A 19914-nucleotide genomic window follows, 5' to 3' on the forward strand; every position below is an offset into this window, starting at 1 on the left:
TTATTTTTTATGTAGTTTAAAATGAAACCTCGGATCTAATTGCAAAATTTTGTTTGTGAGGATTGTTCAACTTACTGGTGAGCTAACAATAATAATTGGCACATTAAATGCTTCGTGCACATGACCATTAATTTGTGTGATGTGGAGCAGAGTTCTTAATGACACATTTAGTGAGATTACATGGGCTAACCCAAAATCAACTATTAATCACTAGCCTTTTGCCTATCCTAGGATGGAAGCCGTAATATTTATGCAAACATTGAGCAGAGTATAATTGTATCTTGTGTAAATTTAATGGCAGTGAATCTTGCACGAAATAATGTCATCAAACACTACACTGCATTTCACTGTAGCACTGTATTTAACTCCCCTTCAATTAGTTCAAAATCACTGCTTTGATACTTTATTTTCTTTTGCATTCGCTCGCTGTGGTTGTAATAAATTTGAATTCGATACAATGTCTGTAAAATCATGGAGAAATGTATATATTTTAATATAGAGGCAACAATTAGACTTACCTTTTGTTTCAAGTGCTGAAGACACCAAATACACTTAGTTGCTGCGTATAATTATTTATTTGATTAACTTTCAATAAAGAAACGTCAAATTTAAAGCGAATTTGCATAAAAAAATGTTTTTCCGCTCGACCTGGGGGAGTGTCAAAATTCACCCGCACATGATTATTTTATTATTAATGCCGGGGGGTGCGGCATGTGGAGTGATGTCACGCACGTTACACACATTTGGGCTATTATATTATTGATCAAGTTTGCAAAAAAAAGCTTGTGAATCTCATTTAATTATTTTGAAAGACATAACCCAAAACACAACTATATGCACATAGAAGGGAAGTAATAAAATAATTAAAATAAAACATAATAAAATAATTCTCACGACGTTTCGGCCACAACGCAAGCAGCTGTCCTCAGGTGAAAACCAAGTCTGTCGAGGCGACAGCGTCTGAATGAAACAGCACACGTGCTTGGAGCATATATATAAGCTGGGTTGGAAGGGGGGGAAAGGGCGCCTTGACAAAAGATATGCAAATTATTTTGTCAAGGCGCCCTTTCCCCCCCTTCCAATCCACCTTATATATATGCTCCAAGCACGTGTGCTGCTTGCGTTGTGGCCGAAACGTCGTGAGAATTATTTTATTATGTTTTATTTTTATTATTTTATTACTTCCCTTCTACGTGACTTTACCGAAAGAACCAAGAAGATGAATCCCTGCAGTCACGAAAGTTTTAAATCGAAAAATAAAACAACTATATGCTCTGTGTGTACTTGCCTAGACTGAGTAATATTGGCATAAAGTTTAAAGGGACATCTGAAAAATGCAAACATTACAGGCATGGTACTTTCAGGCGCTCCAGAAAGTGCTGTCCCATTTCTAGTCTGCCTGTGGAGTTCTTTTACCTCGATTCACATTGTGAGAATCCCATACCCCAGAGTATGTTATAACATTCAATGCGTAGTGGAAGCTACTGCCTGTTCGTCCAAAGAGCTCAGCATAAAGGGGATTTCAACTGCAATGGCGTCAATCCATCATGAAGTTGGTATCTGGGATTTGAAAGGTGTTTCTGTAGTCTTTTTTCATGCAGATTTGATATCCCGCATGGATCAACACTGTGTTTGACAAGACAGTAAAATAGCATCCATTTTTCAACGGTTTTATTAAACTTGATTCCTGTGTCGTGGTCAAATATTGTAATACAAATTTAGTCCACTTCCGGTTGTCCAATCAATTCCAAATTTCGCACACGTACTCAGATCCGGTGACAATGCATGCCTGTATCATCAATTAATCAATTAATTTGCTACTTTAAAGCAATTTACATTTTGTATGGACGCCTTATTATTTAAAAAAATTGTGTAGGTCAAAAATGCCAGTCCCTAAACTCTAGAATCGCCTCACCCAAGAAGCAGGCGCCACGTGTCTAAGGCGCGTCAGCTCCGTGTCGAACGAGTTACGGGCACCCTCACTCCACACAAACACATGTTGTACATTGAAGATTCATTTATAAAGTAATCAATTAATTCAAGTAAGCGTTGATGTGGGAGCAGGCGCCGCATCATTGACGTACTTCTCGACCATGAGTTAAACGAGTTTGTGAATAAAACCGTTGTTTTAAAAAAAACTTTTTTTAAGGGGTTTATTATGGATCACATTTCCCTTTAATTCATTATAAATTTGTTTTATTTGTATGTATTCGGTGTGTGTGTGTGTTTTCGGTTTGTATATTCAGTGACGTACCTGAATTATGGGCCATTCAGCACCTTTGCGCCACAGTACGACTCTACTTTCTCAAACCTGAGCAAAGAGGAATCGGACGTCCTTTATTCGACGTATGGAGATCAGGCAGGCCTACAGTATGCCGTCAGGTGCGTGTTTATTGGAGATATTATTTTACCCATGGTAACAGGAGAAATTGCATCCTCACTTGAAGCCTATACCATATAATCCATAGATATAATGGGTAAAACATAAGCTTATTTACAAGCTTTTTTATGTGCCTTAGACACTACATTCTGGGCAATGGGGTGTCTGTAGTGGCAGCACAGCAAGTAGATTCGTGATCTACGACTGCAGTGTTTGCTTGTCATGTGTGTGAATTTTCTGCATGCCACTTCTGCTTCCTCCCACATCCATACCAAAAGAATTGGAATCGATTTCTCAGTTCAAGTAGGACTATGTCAGATGTGTATTCTACAGCATTTTGCAGTGGCACAAGACATTTAATATTTCAGAAATTTTAAAAAATGTCAAACATGCTACACTTTTTACAACATGGTAGGTTAAAATGTTCAAACATGTTAATATCATTATAATATAACCTTTTCTTCAAAGCATTAAAGATTTGTACAAAATTCATTTCACTTTTGGGATACAAAAACATGCAAACATTTGCAATAACAGAATGAAAACCATAACATTTACAAGTGAGTAATACAACTTTTCTGAAGAACATTAACTAGGTTGCAGCTCCCTGTGTGTGAAAAAACTTTATATTTGTATTAGAATATCTGGCTCAAGCAATTTAAGGGGTGAATAGTACAGAGATTCCTGCACCACTAACTAGACCTTTACACATGTACAATTGTTGCAGACATACAAGATGTTGCCTTAAATGTTATCTAGACGTTGAAGCTGCTTGCATGTCTGTGAGGATGAGGACCCTTATTAGCCCTGAACCAGCACCACTAAGATCATGAGACCTAAATGCATGTGTTTGCCTATGATAAATAATTTTCTTGGGTAATGAATTACAGTGATGATGAACTATACACATTGGTGATAATTGCTAATTACGGACAACAGGCTACCTCAGACAACGCAGTGTAGTGCTGCTCTGACCTCAGCACATAATATACTCTTGTTTTTCTAACAATTCTTGTAGGTTGACAGTAGGATTACACTGTGTTTGTGTCTGCAGTATTCAAGATTACATCAGAGACTGTGGGGATTATACTGTGCACATGGTGGACAACCTTCTGGACATTCTTTCCCATGGAGAGCATGGCAAGACCCTCAAACAGCAAAAAGAGGTTTGATGATTTGTTAAAGTACTATTCAAACTATGTCACGTTCAATCAGTTTGTCTATACCAGAGGTCCTCAAACTTTTTAAACAGAGGGCCAGTTCACTGTCCCTCAGACCGTTGGAGGGCCGGACTATAGTTAAAAAAACTATGAACAAATTCCTATGCACACTGCATATATCTTATTTTGAAGTGAAGAAACAAAACGGGAACAAATACAATATTTAAAATGAAGAACAAGTAAAGTTAAATCAACAAACTTGCCAGTATTTCAATGGGAACTATGGGCCTGCTTTTGGCTAATGAGATGGTCAATGTCCAGTTCCATATTTGTCACTGCTAGTCGTAACAAGTGATGCAAGTGTGCATCCGTTAGTCTAGATCTGGTTGGAGATTTCAAATGTTTCATTCTGGAAAAAGTCTGTTCACAGACATAAGTGCTGCCAAAGATGGTTGCCATTTTGAGTGCATGGTTCCTGAGATGAGGATATGTCTCAGAGGGGAGAGATGCATAGAAATTATGAAGGCTGCTTGACTTGAATGCGTCTTTCAGAGAGTCACAATTCTGCAGTTCAGCCAGTTCCATTTGGTAAATTGTATCCACATTTTCAATGTCAATAGAAAATGGGTTACGGAAAAGCTGTATGTCCTGTTCATGGAGATGAAGCTCTTTAAATCTAAATTGGAACTCCTTTTGCAATTTTTCCAGTGAATCCACACATGTTTTGTTTGGGAATTGCAACCAATGGTTTTTCTGCTAACAGATTTTGAGTTGTGGGGAGATGGCAGAAGTTTTCCTCCTTAACTTGTTTGATGAGGAGGCCTAATTTTACTTAAAATGCTTTGACATGTGATTGCATATCACAGAGGAGCTTCCCCTTTCCTTGAAGTTGCACATTGAAACTGTTGAGTAGCTCTGTTACATCTGTCAGAAAGGCAAGGTGCCATTTCCATTCTGCATCATTGAGCTCTGGTACTTCTTTGTTTTTTGAAAGCAGAAAAGCTGTAATCTGTGGAAGTAAGTCATAGAAACGTTTCAAAACTCTCCCTCGACTCGCCAACGGACTTCTGTGTGGTACAGAACATCTTCATAGTCAACATTTAGTTCAGACAGGAATTCCTGAAATTGTCTGTGGTTTAGTGCATGAGCTCTAATGAAGTTAACACAAGATACCACAATTTTCATAACAGAGTTCCACTTCAGTGATTTACTACACAGCGCTTGTTGGTGGATGAGGCAGTGTATGGCTATTGGATGAGAATGGTTATGTTTGTCCATCTCTTGGTTAATGCGAGCTGTTACTCCTTTCTTAGACCCCACCATGCTAGGAGCACCATCAGTTGTCACACTGGCTAGTTTAGCCCAATTCAGCTCCAAACCATTCACAGTTTGGCAAACCTTTTCATAGATATCCTCTCCTGTAGTTGTTCCTTTGATGCTTTGCAGTGCAGCAAGCTCTTCTGTGACTTCGAAATAGTCATTCATCCCACGAATAAAAATTAGAAGTTGTGCAGAATCACGAACATCATTGCTTTCGTCGAGTGCCAAGGAAAAATAGGAAAGTTTTTTTGTGGAGTTTTGCAAATGCTGATGCAAATTGTCTCCCATTTCTTCAATCCTCCGTGTAATTGTAGGTCCTGAAAGAATCACTGTACTAAATAAATTGGCCTTCTCTGGACACATCTCTTTGGCAACAGAAAGAAGGCATTCTTTAACAAATTTTCCCTCCACGAATGGTCTGCCAGTGCACGCTATTAGCTTGGCAACTTGCAAACTTGCTCGCAGTGATGAAATATTTAGCTGCTTCTGCGTCACAAAAGTATTTTGCTGAGTTGTTAATGTATTTTTCAGTTTTAATATTTTATCTTTTCTCACTTCTCCGACCAAACAATCATATTTATCTTTATGTTGAGTTTCATAGTGTCGACGTAAATTGTATTCTTTGAACACAGACACTATATTCTGGCATATCAGACACACAGCTCTTTCCTTGTACTGCATGAAAAAGTAATCATAAGTCCACTGTTCTTTGAATATCCTACACTCCGAGTCAATTTTTCTCTTTCTTGACATCAGTTTCCTAGGGAGTCAAAATTGCTATTAGTAAAATACCAATATATATATACAGCGCTACAAAAACAATATACCAGCAATAACTTTGCCCACACAGAGACATACAGACTGCACTGCCCATCAATGCAGTCTGATTGGGGGAACTCCACTTTTACCCCAGGCTCACACTGGTGCGGGTGCCATTAAAAAGTTAATTACACCTGCAGTTTTGTTCACAGATCGCAGTACATCCCCAGCACACAGGAATATCACTGGAAGTGGAGCCGAGGGGCAAGTGAGGGAGCTGAGGGAGGGACAGCCAGTCAAGCGCAGCCAGGGGAGGGCTGGCAGCCTTAGTCCTGGGGGGCAAGTCCAGTCAATTGGCCCATTGAACCATTCACTAGCGCAGCCCAATGAGTGCCCACCGCCGCAGCTCAATCAGTGCTCACCAGCGCAGCCAAATCAGTGCTCGCCACCGCAGCCCAATCAGTGCCCACCACCGCAGCCCAATGAGTGCTCACCAGCGCAGCCCAATTAGTGCTCACCAGCGCAGCCCAATTAGTGCTCACAAGCGCAGCCCAATTAGTGACCATGGGCCGGATAAATGTCCTCGGCGGGCCGCATGTGGCCCGCGGGCCGTAGTTTGAGGACCCCTGGTCTATACAGACAGTTCTCAAGTTAGGTGTGGTTCGACTTGCGTCGATCTACACTTACGGAAGGTCGCCAATTGCCACCCAGCCATCAAATTCACCATGGAGGTGGAAAAGGATGGCAAGTTACCATTCTGGGATGTTTTAATCGAAAATAAAAAAGATGGCTCAATGGGACACTGTCTACTGGAAAGCCACCCATACGGATGCCTACCTAAAACCTGACTCGCACCACCATCCAGCCCAGAAGAATTCCCTCATCAAAACTCTACACCATAGAACTCGTATTTCCGACCATCACCACCGAGCTAGTGAACTGGAGCACGTACACCAAGCCCTCAAGATGAATGGATATTCGGACTACACAATCCGTGAAGCTATCACCCCAACCGTTGGGGAAAAAAAACATCTGAGGACCCAATCAAAACCATCACCTTGCCATACATAGCAGGGGTTACCAAAAATATTTCCAAAATCATGAGCAAACACAAGATCCAGGTTCGATTCAACACAGTAAATAAAATGTATCATCTGATCCCATCTGTGAAGGATGTGATTCCTGACATGCAATACCCCGGCGTCTACAAACTAAGTTGTGTCTGCGGCAATAGTTATATTGGGGAAACTAAGCGACATGTCTCGGTCCGTGTTCGTGAATATAAGGCAGATCTGAAACACGGTAGGACCAATACCTCGGCCGTGGCTGATCACTGTTTTAACGCTGTGGGCACACGAAATAGACTTTTCTAAGACGAAGGTACTCTGCAAACCCACTGGCTATCAACAAATATTCGTTCATGAAGCCATCCAGATATATTAACACAGACAAAATTTCAACCAAGAAGATGGGTACAAACTGAGCAATCATTGGAAGGACATTATTAACCAGTTTAAGTCATAACTGGCTGTGATGTTTCCATTCTACTTGCTGATGTTAGCAGTTATTATAAGCCACCACTTTATAAGCAGTGGCTTATACACATTGGTAAGAGTTTTTTTCCAATTTGTGTTTCAGCTTTTGAGATTCTGTGCATGTCAGCTTCCTCGAACACATTGAAGTCTGACGCTTTGTATGATGTACGGCCAGGATGAGTTTGAAGTTGTGCATGTGGTAGTGGGTGGTGTTTTTGATTGCATCCATGCAGGGCAAGTACGTCAATGATCAGATCTTGAAGTGTTCTAAGAGATATATGTATTTTGCGCACAATATTCCTTCGATGTTCAGTTGTTAGACTTATAAGCTTGGGCCAATGCTCCAGGTGAAATTGCCCTGAGAAGGGATTTTTCTTGTAAATGATTTTGTCGAGTTGATGACAGTATTTCGAGTTTGAAAAACACTTGACAGGTGGACCATGTGCAGGTAGTCATCTCCCACCCATCATATGATAGAAAATATAGGATTCATAGAATAGTGGCATGTGCCTGTAGTCTTTGAATTCAAAATAATCTCTTTAACCAAATGTCCAATTACGTACAGGTCTGCTTAACATTTTGGGTTTTGTAAATGAGTGAAGTTATCAGTAGTCTTTTTGTACCCGTATAATTGATTAAGTGTGTAGTCAGTCCAATGGAGTCGTAGACGTTATCTTAGGAGCAACACTACTTACACAACGGTACGTAACATAACACAATCTACACTCGGGTCTTGAATGCCCATCTAACCACGCTACGGCAGAACTAGACACGTTTCGCTATCCCGGTCCGGACCACAAGCTGGGTCCCGGACCGCGTGACTAAAGGCTGCTTCTCCCCGACGTGGATCTTCGTAACACCAGCACACGAAGAACCCCGAGCTCTTCACGGGGCCCTCGTTATATGCCCCCGGGCTGGGTCTGGCTCCACCCTTCACCCCGTCCACCTTCCACGTCTCCCGAGCTCTTTCTCGAAGGTTCCCGAGAGCTCTTTTGCACCACGTGACCGCCCCACGGCCCCCGTGCCCTGGTGGCCTCCCTCCAATATCCGGTCACGTGTCAGCAGGTCAACCAGCGTATCATGCCCTAACGTAACCCTGGCTGGCTGACGCTCCCTCACCGGGAGCCCGCACCGCACGCTGCTCGCCGTGCCTCCGCACTAGCCAGCGCTCACTCAGCCCCACCAGGGCTGGTACTACACCCCGTAACCCAGGCTGCCCATAATGACAGCACATCCGCCGTGGCTTCATAAGCACCGGCACCATACAGTGACAACCACAGTCACTACAAGTGCATAAATTGAGTACCAATTTTTGCATGTCAACAGTTAGGTAATGGTGAGACTGGCCCACCATAGAAATGTGTAATTTCCTTCACTGGCCCAAGGCTGTCACAGGCACAGCCACATGCTCTTTTAATCATGATGCTACAATTGACTTATGTACACAATGTCATATACCTCTGTTTTAGGCTATGACAGATGCAGAGAAGAGTGGAAAAGAAAATGGTGCTGATGTTACTAATGTATGTATACAATTCACTGCATTGTTGCATTTTATATGTACATAAATTAGCTTTGTTAATTGTGCTATGTTGTATTTATACTCTTTTATGGAAAACGATTAAGAGTCATACTGGTGTGAAGTAAACTTGTTTATTGAAAAAGGCCTGGCAAGGGGGAATTTAAGTATTGTCTTTGTCTGTGATGTGTGCAGAAAAATGGTATCTCTGTCAGTAAACCTGACCAAAATTCTGATTCTGCGGAAGCTTCAGGATCTCCAGAATTACCAGGTATGTAACAGCTGTCACATCTGCTCATTGACACTCAAATCAATGCACTTTGTGTGGTAAGACGCACCGTAAAATATTTGCCGCTGCAGTGGTTGCCTGTACTCATGATTATCTCGCCATAGAACATCCACTGGGATGCTGCAATATGTAGGAAGTGTAAGAAGATATCCCTCTATATATTACCTCCGATTAATATGGTTGGCAATGTACATGGTGCAAAAGAAGGTCAAACATACATAAAATCCCAACCACCTTACAGTTTGAAATCGAGACATCCATTTTGGTCACATGCCTCTTTTGTCAGCCGAAAAGGACCTCGCTGCCCAATGGCATGAGAGGTGGAAAAATAGCAGTGTCCAGATACTCACACATCACTCACCACTGATGTTCGCCATAGTCCGGAATCAAACTCAAGTTCTCAGGTTACGAGGACAGTGTCCTAACAACTGCTGCACCCCTCCACCCTGCTGCACTCTTCCACTGTTGATAACTTAAACACCCACTATTTCTAGTAATACTATTGAGGTATTTTTCAGCTCAGATATTTGTATTTAAAAAGCATAAAAATAAAGAAACATTAACCATATCTCTCCAAGCATGCAAAGGTTTGGCTTTGCAAAATTATTTGTCTTTATTGTTCAGAATTTAAAAAATAGAGAAACTAATTTAGTTTTTGTGAAGTATAATTGTGTGTATGCGTTGTTTGCTGATGGTGAGAAATAATTTCTTCATTGTTGCAAACAGAGGAATCAACACAGCCAGTCAACGAGAACGAGTCGCAGATGTTCCAGCGAAGACTGAATGAGACGGGGCAGCTCCTGAAAGACCTGCAGGATGCCCAGACGCTGCGTCTGAGTGCCCGGCCTCCTCCAAACCTCAGTAACTTGCTCGGCCCTTCTCCAGCTGAGGTGCAACTAGGTGAGAAGCCTCTAGAAACACATTCAGGGAGTAGGGCATTGCTTTTTCATCTGGAGTTCACTGCATAACTGATGTAGTTGAGTATAAAAAATAATTCATTCATTTAACATAAAAGTACACACTTAGACGTGTCGTGAGCAGCATAAAAAGTTCATAATAAAGGTTTTTGGGTTAGATCGCGTTATTATGCATGTGTCACAACCCTCCACCACCCGACACGGCCAATCAGTAAAAAATGTGTCACGTTAACAAAATGCCAATTAGTTAATTCTTCAGTCCACTGGTGTGTTTTAAGAGTGAATCCACAACATTTAGAATTTGAGTATGACGTTTCGCTTCTAATTACATCCAGCATCTTCGGGCGATTTGCCAGAATAGTGAAACAATCCACCTGGTTCTGGTCTTAAATAGTGCAGGATGACGTCATCATTGTTGAACCCCATCAGGTTTTGAGATCAGAGACGGAGGTTGGGGGGGTATTGTAAGTATATAATAGATTAGTAATCAGTTAATTAATATGATTCCTTCTTCGGTTCTTTCGGTTAAGTCACGTCTAAAGAAAAATAATAAATTAACCGAAAGAACCAAAGAATAATTCCTGCAGTCACGAAAGCTCCAAAATTAAGATTAATATGATTCCGCTATAAGGAATTGTAATATGTATTGTGTATTACTTAATAATACACTTCCAGGCTGCGCTAAGTCTAGTTATCAGAGCGGTTACAATTATTTGTATTTTTCTCAATTTTGATGGATTCTCTCATTAGTCTTGGCCAGTAATAATTAGTTTTGCATAACACTTCAACGTTAGCAAAATCAATTGAGTGTCCTTGTTGGAAAGCATGTTCTGCCACTGCTGACAGTTGTGTTTGAGATAATTTAATGTTCCTTTGGTGTTCTCTTAGTTTTACGCTAATTTTACGTCCCATCTGTCCAATATAGCATTTACCGCATAAGCAATTGATCCGATATATGCGCCTTCTGTTGATAACTTCGATAATTCATCTTTAGTAAGTCTTGGTTTGGCATTCAATGCTCTGTTAATTTGAGCATTATTGTAGCCATTCAGTCGTAGGGCTTCTTTAACATGTTTAATCTCCAGACTTTCACCATCTGACACTGTGTTTGCCCAATGTATGAGCGTCTTAATGAGAGAGGATTTCTGTGCTGGGTGATGATGCAAATCTGCATTCAGATAGGCATCAGTGTGTGTTCCCTTTTCGGTAGACGCTGTGTGTTTATCATTTCGTCCAAGCCACGCTCCCTTTCCAGAACCTTTGAGCTAGTTCCCGGAGCTTTTCGACTGACTCCGCCTTTCACCTTTACCCCAGATACGCCCCCCTTATAATAAGGCATTATGTAATGCAGCCATGACCGTAATCACCACTCCAGGCCGACAGGTGTCACCCTGTCATTACACCTGGATGGAGTGGTGTATTTTAATGCACATCTATTTTGATTGCTTTAATTGTCATCGCTGGTATAAGTAAATGTAAAAAATATACAGATATCAATGTATGTATTTGACACGTTACACATCGGCATTACGACAGATGTATTAAGATCACATTGACATGTAACAGTAATTGTCGAGGTGGAATCGGTGGTATCGGTGGTAAGACATCTTCCACATAACGAGGCAGAGAAGACTAGACATGAGGTTGCCAAAATAATTGAGAATAGCAAAATATCAAATATTAATATTAGCTTTGGTGAAGCAAAAGCCTTAAGAGAGCTTAGATGAAACACAGAACTTCAAATTCTGGCAGCTGATAAAGGCCGCACTACTGTAGTGATGTCCCGATCAGATTATGATAAGAAAATTAAAAATTTACTGGAGGAAGATACCTATATTAAAATTAAATGAGATACAACCAATACTTTATAATGCAAAACTCCTGCAATCATTGCAAATTAATTAATCCCCAAGACTGAACAATACCAAATTAAGCCACGGGCCTCAACACCACCAAGATTGTATGAGCTACCAAAAATTAATAAAATCGGTATCCCATTACGACCCATAGTAAGTACAATAGGCTCTGCCACGTATAAATTAGCAAAATATGTAACTAAACAAATACAGCCCTACATCGGTAGGACATCTTCATTTATAAGAAACTAGCAGGAAGTATCCGCCGTTGCTCAGGTCTTAAAAATATTTCAAAACTTCTCTTAAAAATCTAACAGCAGTGCGTACTGACTCTGGTGGTACCTGCTATGATTACAGAAGTGCATACCGACTGTGGTGGTACCTGCTATCACTACAATAGTACATGATGACTCTATAGCAGTATTTATCGACTCTATGGCACAAAGTACTCACCTGACAGAGTGGCGTGGTGAGGTCTAGTCCCGTGCAGAGCCTCCGGCCTCGCCTAGATTGGCCAGCCGGCTGAGGCGGCACCTTGGCAGGCTGAACCCCCCCCCAGCCACGATCTCCCCAGCCACTCTGCAGTAATATCTACGGCCTATAGTAGTAGCATCTAGCGACTATATAGTAGTAATATAGAATTTTTTACGCGAAATGAAAATGTCCCCCTCACTCCCACCGAAGGCGTGCGACTTGGCATGGGCCGTCCCCCCCACCAAAGGCACGTGAGATGGTATGGTCGTGCACGCGTCATAAATAAATACATTTGAAGCGCACAAAAATAGCACTAAATCGCTAATTAAACTAATTAAAAGTTGACAGATGTGAAAAAGGAATAGCGCTTGCTCACCGCGGGGCTTATGGCGTAGTACCTGGCTATTCACCTGGCTATTTATTTTTACCTAAACCCTACCGTTGGAGAGCCAAGCACGCGACCACACACAAACCCCGCCACAAACAAACCCCGCCACAAACCCACACACAACTTTTTACTTTTTTATATATATAGATTCAGAACATCTTGTGAATGTGATTAAAGATATTAAATTTAACCCTAATGATAATCTGATAAGTTTTGATGTAATTTCTCTGTTCACTCAGGTTCCAGTTAATTATTCACATAAATTACTTGATACACTGGTAAAGAAGACAGGTTTACCAGAAGATATTCCAAAACTAGCTGACCATTGTCTAAATAACACTTATTTCTTGTGGAGACGTGACTTCTTTAAACAAAAGGAAGGAGCAGCAATGGGCTCTCCTTTGTCTCCTGCTATAGCAAATCTGTACGTGGAAAGCTTTTAAACAAGAGCACTTGCCTCAAGTACATTAAAACCATCTTTTTGGTTTAGATATGTCGATGACACTTTGGTTGTCTGGCCACATGGTAACAATACACTTAATGAATTTGTTAATCATCTTAATGTGCAAAACCCAGCCATTCAGTTCACCTTGGAAATGGAGGTGAACAACACACTCCCATTCCTGGATATTTTGCTTGGACGCGGTCAAAATGGAAAAATAACACACAGCATCTACCGAAAGGGAATGCACACAGATGCCTATTAGAATGCAGATTCGCATCATCACCCAGCACAGAAATCCTCTCTCATCAAGATGCTCATACATCGGGCAAAGACAGTGTTAGATGGTGAAAGTTTAAGGAAAGAGATTAAATATGTTAAAGGAGCACTAAGGCTGCTTAAATTAACAGAGCATTAAATGCCAAATAAAGATCGAACAACAACACTGCTGAAAGTGATCAGATTATCAAAACAATTAAAATACCATATATCTCGGGCATTACTGACAAATTAGCATGTGTTTTGCAAAAGCAAAACATTAAAGTACGGTACACAATTCAAAACCTAGTGTCTTGTACTAAAGATGAATTACCGAAGTTATCAACAGAAGGTGTATATCGGATCAATTGCTTATGCGGTAAGTGTTTTGTTGGACAGATGGAACGTAACATTAGTGTAAAACTAAAAGAACATCAAAAGAACATTGAATTCTCCCAAACACAGCTGTCAGCAGTGGCAGAGCATGCTTGCCAACAAGGACGTTCAATTTATTTTTATAACGTTGAAGTGTCATGCAAAACTAATTATTACTGTCTTCTTAGGTTTTTTCAGTAAAGTCACGTAGAAAGTAAAATAAAATAAAAACAAAAATCACGACGTTTCGGAGGCAACACAAGTCTCCGTCATCAGGTGGGACCGTCACAGCCAGATTAGCTGTATCAGCTGTATGATCAGCTGATTAGCTGTATGACGGAGACTTGTGTTGCCTCCGAAACGTCGTGATTTTTGTTTTTATTTTATTTTACTTTCTACGTGACTTTACCGAAAAAACCTAAGAAGATGATTCCTTGCAGTCACGAAAGCTTCAAATCTAGAATTAATTATTACTGCCCAAGACTAATTATAGAATCAATTGAAATTGATAAGAATTAAAAAAATCACTGTGATAGCTATAGACTCAGCACAGTCTATTAACACATTGCAATTCCTTACAGGTGAGTCACATGCTAAGGGGCTGATTACTGATCGATTACATCACCCCACCTCCGCCTCTCATCTCGAATCCTGATGGAATCCAACAATGATGACGTCATCATGCACTATTTAAGACCGGAAGCAGGTGGATGGCTTCACTATTCTGTCAAATCGCCCGAAGATGCTTGATGTAATTTCCAGCAAAACGTCGTACTCAAATTGTAAATGTTGTGGATCCACTCTTCAACACACCGGTGGGCTAAAGTAGTGAACTATTTGTCTATTGTCAACGTGTCACATTTTTTACTGATTAGCCGTGTCGAGTGGTGGAGGGTTGCGACACATTTCTAAATAACGTGATCTAATTCAAAAACCTTTATCATGAACGGTAGGTTTTACCCTTCCTGGAAATAAAAACAGGTGTCAAGATGTTCAAACACCAAACAGAATCCTTTTTCAAGAAATCCTGTCTGCATTAACCAAATGTACTTGTGATGAACATGCAAACTAAAAACATGCTCTGATAATATATGCATTGTCTTTAAAATTAATTGGTCCACACCAGAGACAGCTTTTTTTTTAGCCTAGTCTCAAAGTTTTCGACCAGAGAATGCCAAAAGGCGAACAGCACAAAGACAGTTTCAAAGACAATGCATGTAGTGAGTCCAACTGAGTCGCAGACGTTGTCTTGGGAGCAACACTATTTATTACATCACCTCAACACAACATAATGTAACCTACACTTGGGTGTTGAACGCCCATCTAACCACGCTACGGCAGAACTAGACACGGTCCCGTCATCCCGGTCCGGACCACGAGCTGGGTCGCGGACCGCGTGGCGAGAGACTTTTTCATCCTGACGTGGATCTTCTTCACCAGCAACCCAAAGAACCGCGAGCCCCTCATGGGGTCTCCGTTATATTGGGCCCCGCCCACCTTCTAGATCTCTCGAGCTCTTTCCTGAAGGCTCCCGAGAGCTCCTTTATACCACGTGACAGCCCAGCGGCCCTCATTCACCGGTGGCCCCCCCTCCAATATCACGTGTCGGCAGGTCAACCAGCGTATCATGCCCCAACGTAACCCTGGCTGGCTGACGCTCTCTCTCGCTCCCTCACCGGGAGCCCGCACCGCACACTGTACGTGGTGCTTCTGCACTTACCAGCGCTCATCCAAGCCCCGCTAGGGCTGGTACTACGCCCAGTAACCGGGCTGCACATGACAAAATATCCGCCGTAGCCTCGCAAGCCCGGCACCACACAGTGATATTCACAGTCACTACACATATATTATCAGAGCATGTTTTTTTTTGCATGTTCACCACAAGTACGTGTTGTTAATACAGACAGGATTCCTTGAAAAATTATTCTGTTTGGTGTTTTAACATCTTGACACCTGTTTTATTGGCAGAAAGGGGAAAACCTACTTATATTTTGATACTGGAAGAAAGGTCCCATCCATATAGCACATTAACATCTCTACCAAGAGCACCTAAATGAAAATTAATACGAAGAACATAGGTTTCCACCATTAGCAAAGATATTTGTTCCTTAAAATACGCATGTTCCTTTCAGCCGGCAAGGTGACGAATGGACTGAAGGTGCTGACAAGCTGCGTCGCGCCCGGGGACATGGTGAGCACAGCGGGTCTGCACAAGGCGATGGGGGTTGCCGTGTGTCCCGTCGAGACCACGACGTCTCCAAAGCTTCCACCAGCACAGGCGCAGATCAAACAGATGCAACAGCAGGCACAAGTGGCAACGCCCGATGCACAATTTCCTTCTCCAAGCCATGGTAAGTATTATTTTAAGGTACGCTGTAGAATATGCAGTGTGCTAATGCTCATCTCAGGATACTGAGACACCAGTGCTAAAGTTGTGGGTTATAAAACATGGATAATCACTCGTATATCAGGCAAAAACAGCATCCGATGATGAAAATCTGAGGAGTGAGATTAAGTGTCAAGTTCTACAATTGAGTGGCTACAATAATTCATAAGTTAACACAGAATTGAGTGTTAAAAGACAAGAAAATACGTTAGAATGGACAATTGCAATCAAAGAAATGTAACTCCCGTTCATTGTGGGAGTCAATGATAAAATGGCTATAATTTTGGAAAAACACGGTCTGAGTGAGATTAGGCAGGGTACACAAAATACAACTGTTAACTGCCACCGACGATGTGCTACCCAATTACTTAAACGTTTGGAAAATGTTATGTTGGTTTGAAGCTTTCGTAACTGCAGGAATGCATACTCTTTGGTTCTTTTGGTAAAGTCACGTAGGTAGACAAAATAATAGATCATGACGTTTCGATCGCAATGCAAGCGATCGAAACGTCGTAATCTATTATTTTGTCTACCTACGTGACTTTACCGAAAGAACCAAAGAGTATTATGTTGACTCGACACGATGAAAGATTATGACAAGAACACCAGAGGAGGATTAAATACAAACACAATTGTCGGCAGTTTCGAAACATACAAGGATATTCAATGTATTCTGATTATGATATTCGTTGCAAAACTAAATTCTTTTGGCCAAGACTAATTAGAGAATTTATTTAAATTGAGAGATAGAAAAATGTCAACTGACCTAACAGCTTTGGGCTGTTTGGAAACATTATTAAGTAATCACATTGCAAATTACAGTAATCTCACTATACGCAAGGGATGTGTTTCTGGGACATGCTCCTAAAATCAAAATCACTTGAAGCAAACTCTAATTTTCCATAAACATAATGTTTAAATCAGCGGTTGCATTCCTTGTCGCCATTTATTGAAACAATGCGTGACTAAATATGAATCTTACAAATATGCATCCAATTATAAGTTAGCATATATTTTCGCTTGCTCACCTTTTGGGGTGAGCAATGGAGTTATACTGACGAGAGGCAGGTAATCCTGCCTTTTCACCTGACGAGATAAAGCTGGAGCCACGGGAATGTTCACTAGAGGAAGCTGGCTCTCTTCTGGGCTCCTCTCCAGACCTTCTGGCTTGATACAGAACATTGAAAAAAATCTGTCCAAAAACAGTTGGATAACATTGTTCGGCTTCTGCTGGTACAGGAGGGTAGGGATTTCCCTCCACGTTCTATGCTACGAGCTGTAACAGGACTAAATGAATCTGAGCATAATGAATGATAACTTATGTCATTTTCAGTCGCTTATATATGGAGGAATTTGGCGTAGCTTTATGCAAACATGTTTTAGAGGTGTGTTCTTGCCCAAATCAGGAATACTGGAACGGGAGTTGTCAGAAACAGTTTTTTTTTGCAGCAAAACGATCCATGCGTGTGATCAAGCAGTAATGTATGTATTTTAAACTTTGTTCCCACTGTACATAGCCAACCGTGCTAATCAGAGTTGTGGGGAAGGACAGCAAAATAAACACAAAAAGCTATTTTAAAGAAATTCGTTTTCAAAATCGAGCAGAGGTGTTTTTTTTGTTAAATCAGTATGGTGGTTCCTGTCACGATTTAGGATATATTTCACATGGACTTGATGCAACAATATTCTATTAATTTTGCTTTCCTAGCAGCTGATTGGCTGGCATGGCAGTTGTGATGATGTCATAACTAGATATCACCCACTGATACTCCTTGTGTTTCACTAGGTAATATTGGTTCTTATACAAATTTGTAATTAGGCCCCTGGTCAACAATGACTGAATGAAAAAAAAAACATGCACAAATTTGTTTTTATTAATGTAATTGGAGTGCAAAAATGCAGCCTACAATGGTTTAAAATATGTTTATATGTTTTTCTATACACGAGTTTTATTGCATGTGTAATTGTTACAGATGCTTTCGTATTTTAAGGCTACAAAACAATAAGCCATATTGTAATTGTACCTGGAGACAAAAATGAAACCACCAGAACGCTCAAGTTGCCATGTTCACTTGAATATTCACACTAACAACGATCTTCCTCTATTCACACGTGCACATGTGGGATTATGTATTTGTAGAGTCACCAGAAGAAGCGAACCCAGAGGACCCAGCCGACGAGGAGAGAGAGAATGATGAGAGCATGCAAACAGATGAACTCAACACCACTTCGTCCTCAATTGAGGGAGCGAGTGACACAGCTAGCACATAAAAATTTACATCAGCGCACAAGAATGTCCACTTAAAACAGCTTGTTATGGTGTTTGCCTGTTTTACGTGCTAATTTTTCAAAGTCTATAAAGTAAAAACAAAATTTCGAATGCAATATACTATTAAATATATATTTAGGTCCACTCGCTTTTATATACCAATTGTCAAGCAGATTGTAAAATAATACAACTTGTAAGAATCTTTCAATTAAAATTACTTTTTTTATTGTATTGTCAAACATTTGTTAAAATTTTATATGCATTGCATTTGTGGTTGTACAAAATACAAGGATAATTTATTCTTGCATTGATGTTAGGTTGGGCAGTGTTTTGGGCTGTCTGGCATTTGAATTCCACCAACATTTCCTCTTGTAACATGAAATTACACCACCCTTGTTTTAGGTGTTAGCAATGTGGTTGCGCTAGTCGTTTTGTTGAAAGCAATTATTTATGGTTTGGTACCTTCCCTTCATCTCTAACTGATGTGCATATGTATTAGTTAAACGCATAAATGCAATTATCTTGAAGGTGTAAGACCTATATGATATTGTGCTTTGCCTTTATGTTTCCATATGAAATTCGCCATCAACCATCAATCCACTGCCGATTGAAAGCCTCCCTAAATCAGATTTGCGATGTAACAATCCACCTACCGCCGAAGCAGCTGATTTAATTGATCTATCCTGGTGAATGCCCTCTTGGACACGTTCCATTCTTTAACATTCTTCTAAAAGCACATTGGTATGGAAGAGGGATGCAGGGATGTCCTGGAGAGAGTTGGCAGTTAAACAGACTTGGTTCCTGCTGGGGAATGTGACTGGAGGTATAAAAGGATGAGACGAAGGGGAGTTGTGGGCTTCAGATTCTAGTAGGCTTGGATGCGAAGCATGTGTTGTGAGGAAGATAACGCATGGCTAAGTCGTTACGTGGCAGGGTCGTGCCAAACAATTTTTAATAAACTTTTTTGTGATCAAGACCTGCTGAATTTGGATGTCCTTCCTTTTGACTGGGGTGGCACTATACTATGCAGCATTCACGATTCGAACCTCAGCATACTGGATAAAGAAATACGTTCTTTGGAAGCTACCCAGAATTTGTGGTGGACGTGTGAATGACGATTGCACTGACCTATCAGATGACTTGCAAGTCTGCCAAAGGGCAGGTGACCCTCGGATATGCGCCTCCAACACCTCCTGCAACTGAGCAAGATTTGAAGAAGAAACAGTCTTCCAGAAGAAAGCATTGTGGCTTACAATAAGCTAATGGCCCTGGTGTGCAGGACCGACCCGTGGCTTGAAGGGTATGGAATTTAATCCCTCATAGGTGATTGGTGTGTAGGTCTACACCAGGGGTCCTCAAACTTTTTAAACAGGGGGCCAATTCACTGTCCCTCAGACCGTTGGAGGGCCGGACTATAGTTAAAAAAAACTATGAACAAATTCCTATGCACACTGCATATATCTTATTTTGAAGTGAAGAAACAAAACGGGAACAAATACAATATTTAAAATAAAGAACAAGTAAAGTTAAATCAACAAACTTGCCAGTATTTCAATGGGAACTATGGGCCTGCTTTTGGCTAATGAG

The 19914-nt window shown here is 40.9% G+C and overlaps 1 protein-coding gene across 1 annotated transcript in view; it reads left to right on the forward strand.

Annotated features, from left to right (window-relative positions):
• LOC144723368 (bromodomain-containing protein 7-like) overlaps positions 1-19303 on the forward strand; it is a 35466-nt gene extending 16163 nt beyond the window's left edge. The window contains exons 11-17 of the mRNA XM_078602112.1: positions 2247-2382; positions 3435-3546; positions 8624-8677; positions 8869-8944; positions 9689-9862; positions 15805-16023; positions 18199-19303. Of these exons, the coding sequence (XP_078458238.1) occupies positions 2247-2382; positions 3435-3546; positions 8624-8677; positions 8869-8944; positions 9689-9862; positions 15805-16023; positions 18199-18329 (902 nt within the window). The 3' untranslated portion in view covers positions 18330-19303. The remainder of the gene's footprint in view (positions 1-2246; positions 2383-3434; positions 3547-8623; positions 8678-8868; positions 8945-9688; positions 9863-15804; positions 16024-18198) is intronic.
• The last annotated feature ends 611 nt before the right edge of the window (positions 19304-19914 follow it).

The sequence above is a fragment of the Lampetra planeri genome, chromosome 17, assembly GCF_965212315.1.
Source record: "Lampetra planeri chromosome 17, kcLamPlan1.2.h2, whole genome shotgun sequence".
In the NCBI taxonomy this organism is placed as follows: Eukaryota; Metazoa; Chordata; class Hyperoartia; order Petromyzontiformes; family Petromyzontidae; genus Lampetra; species Lampetra planeri.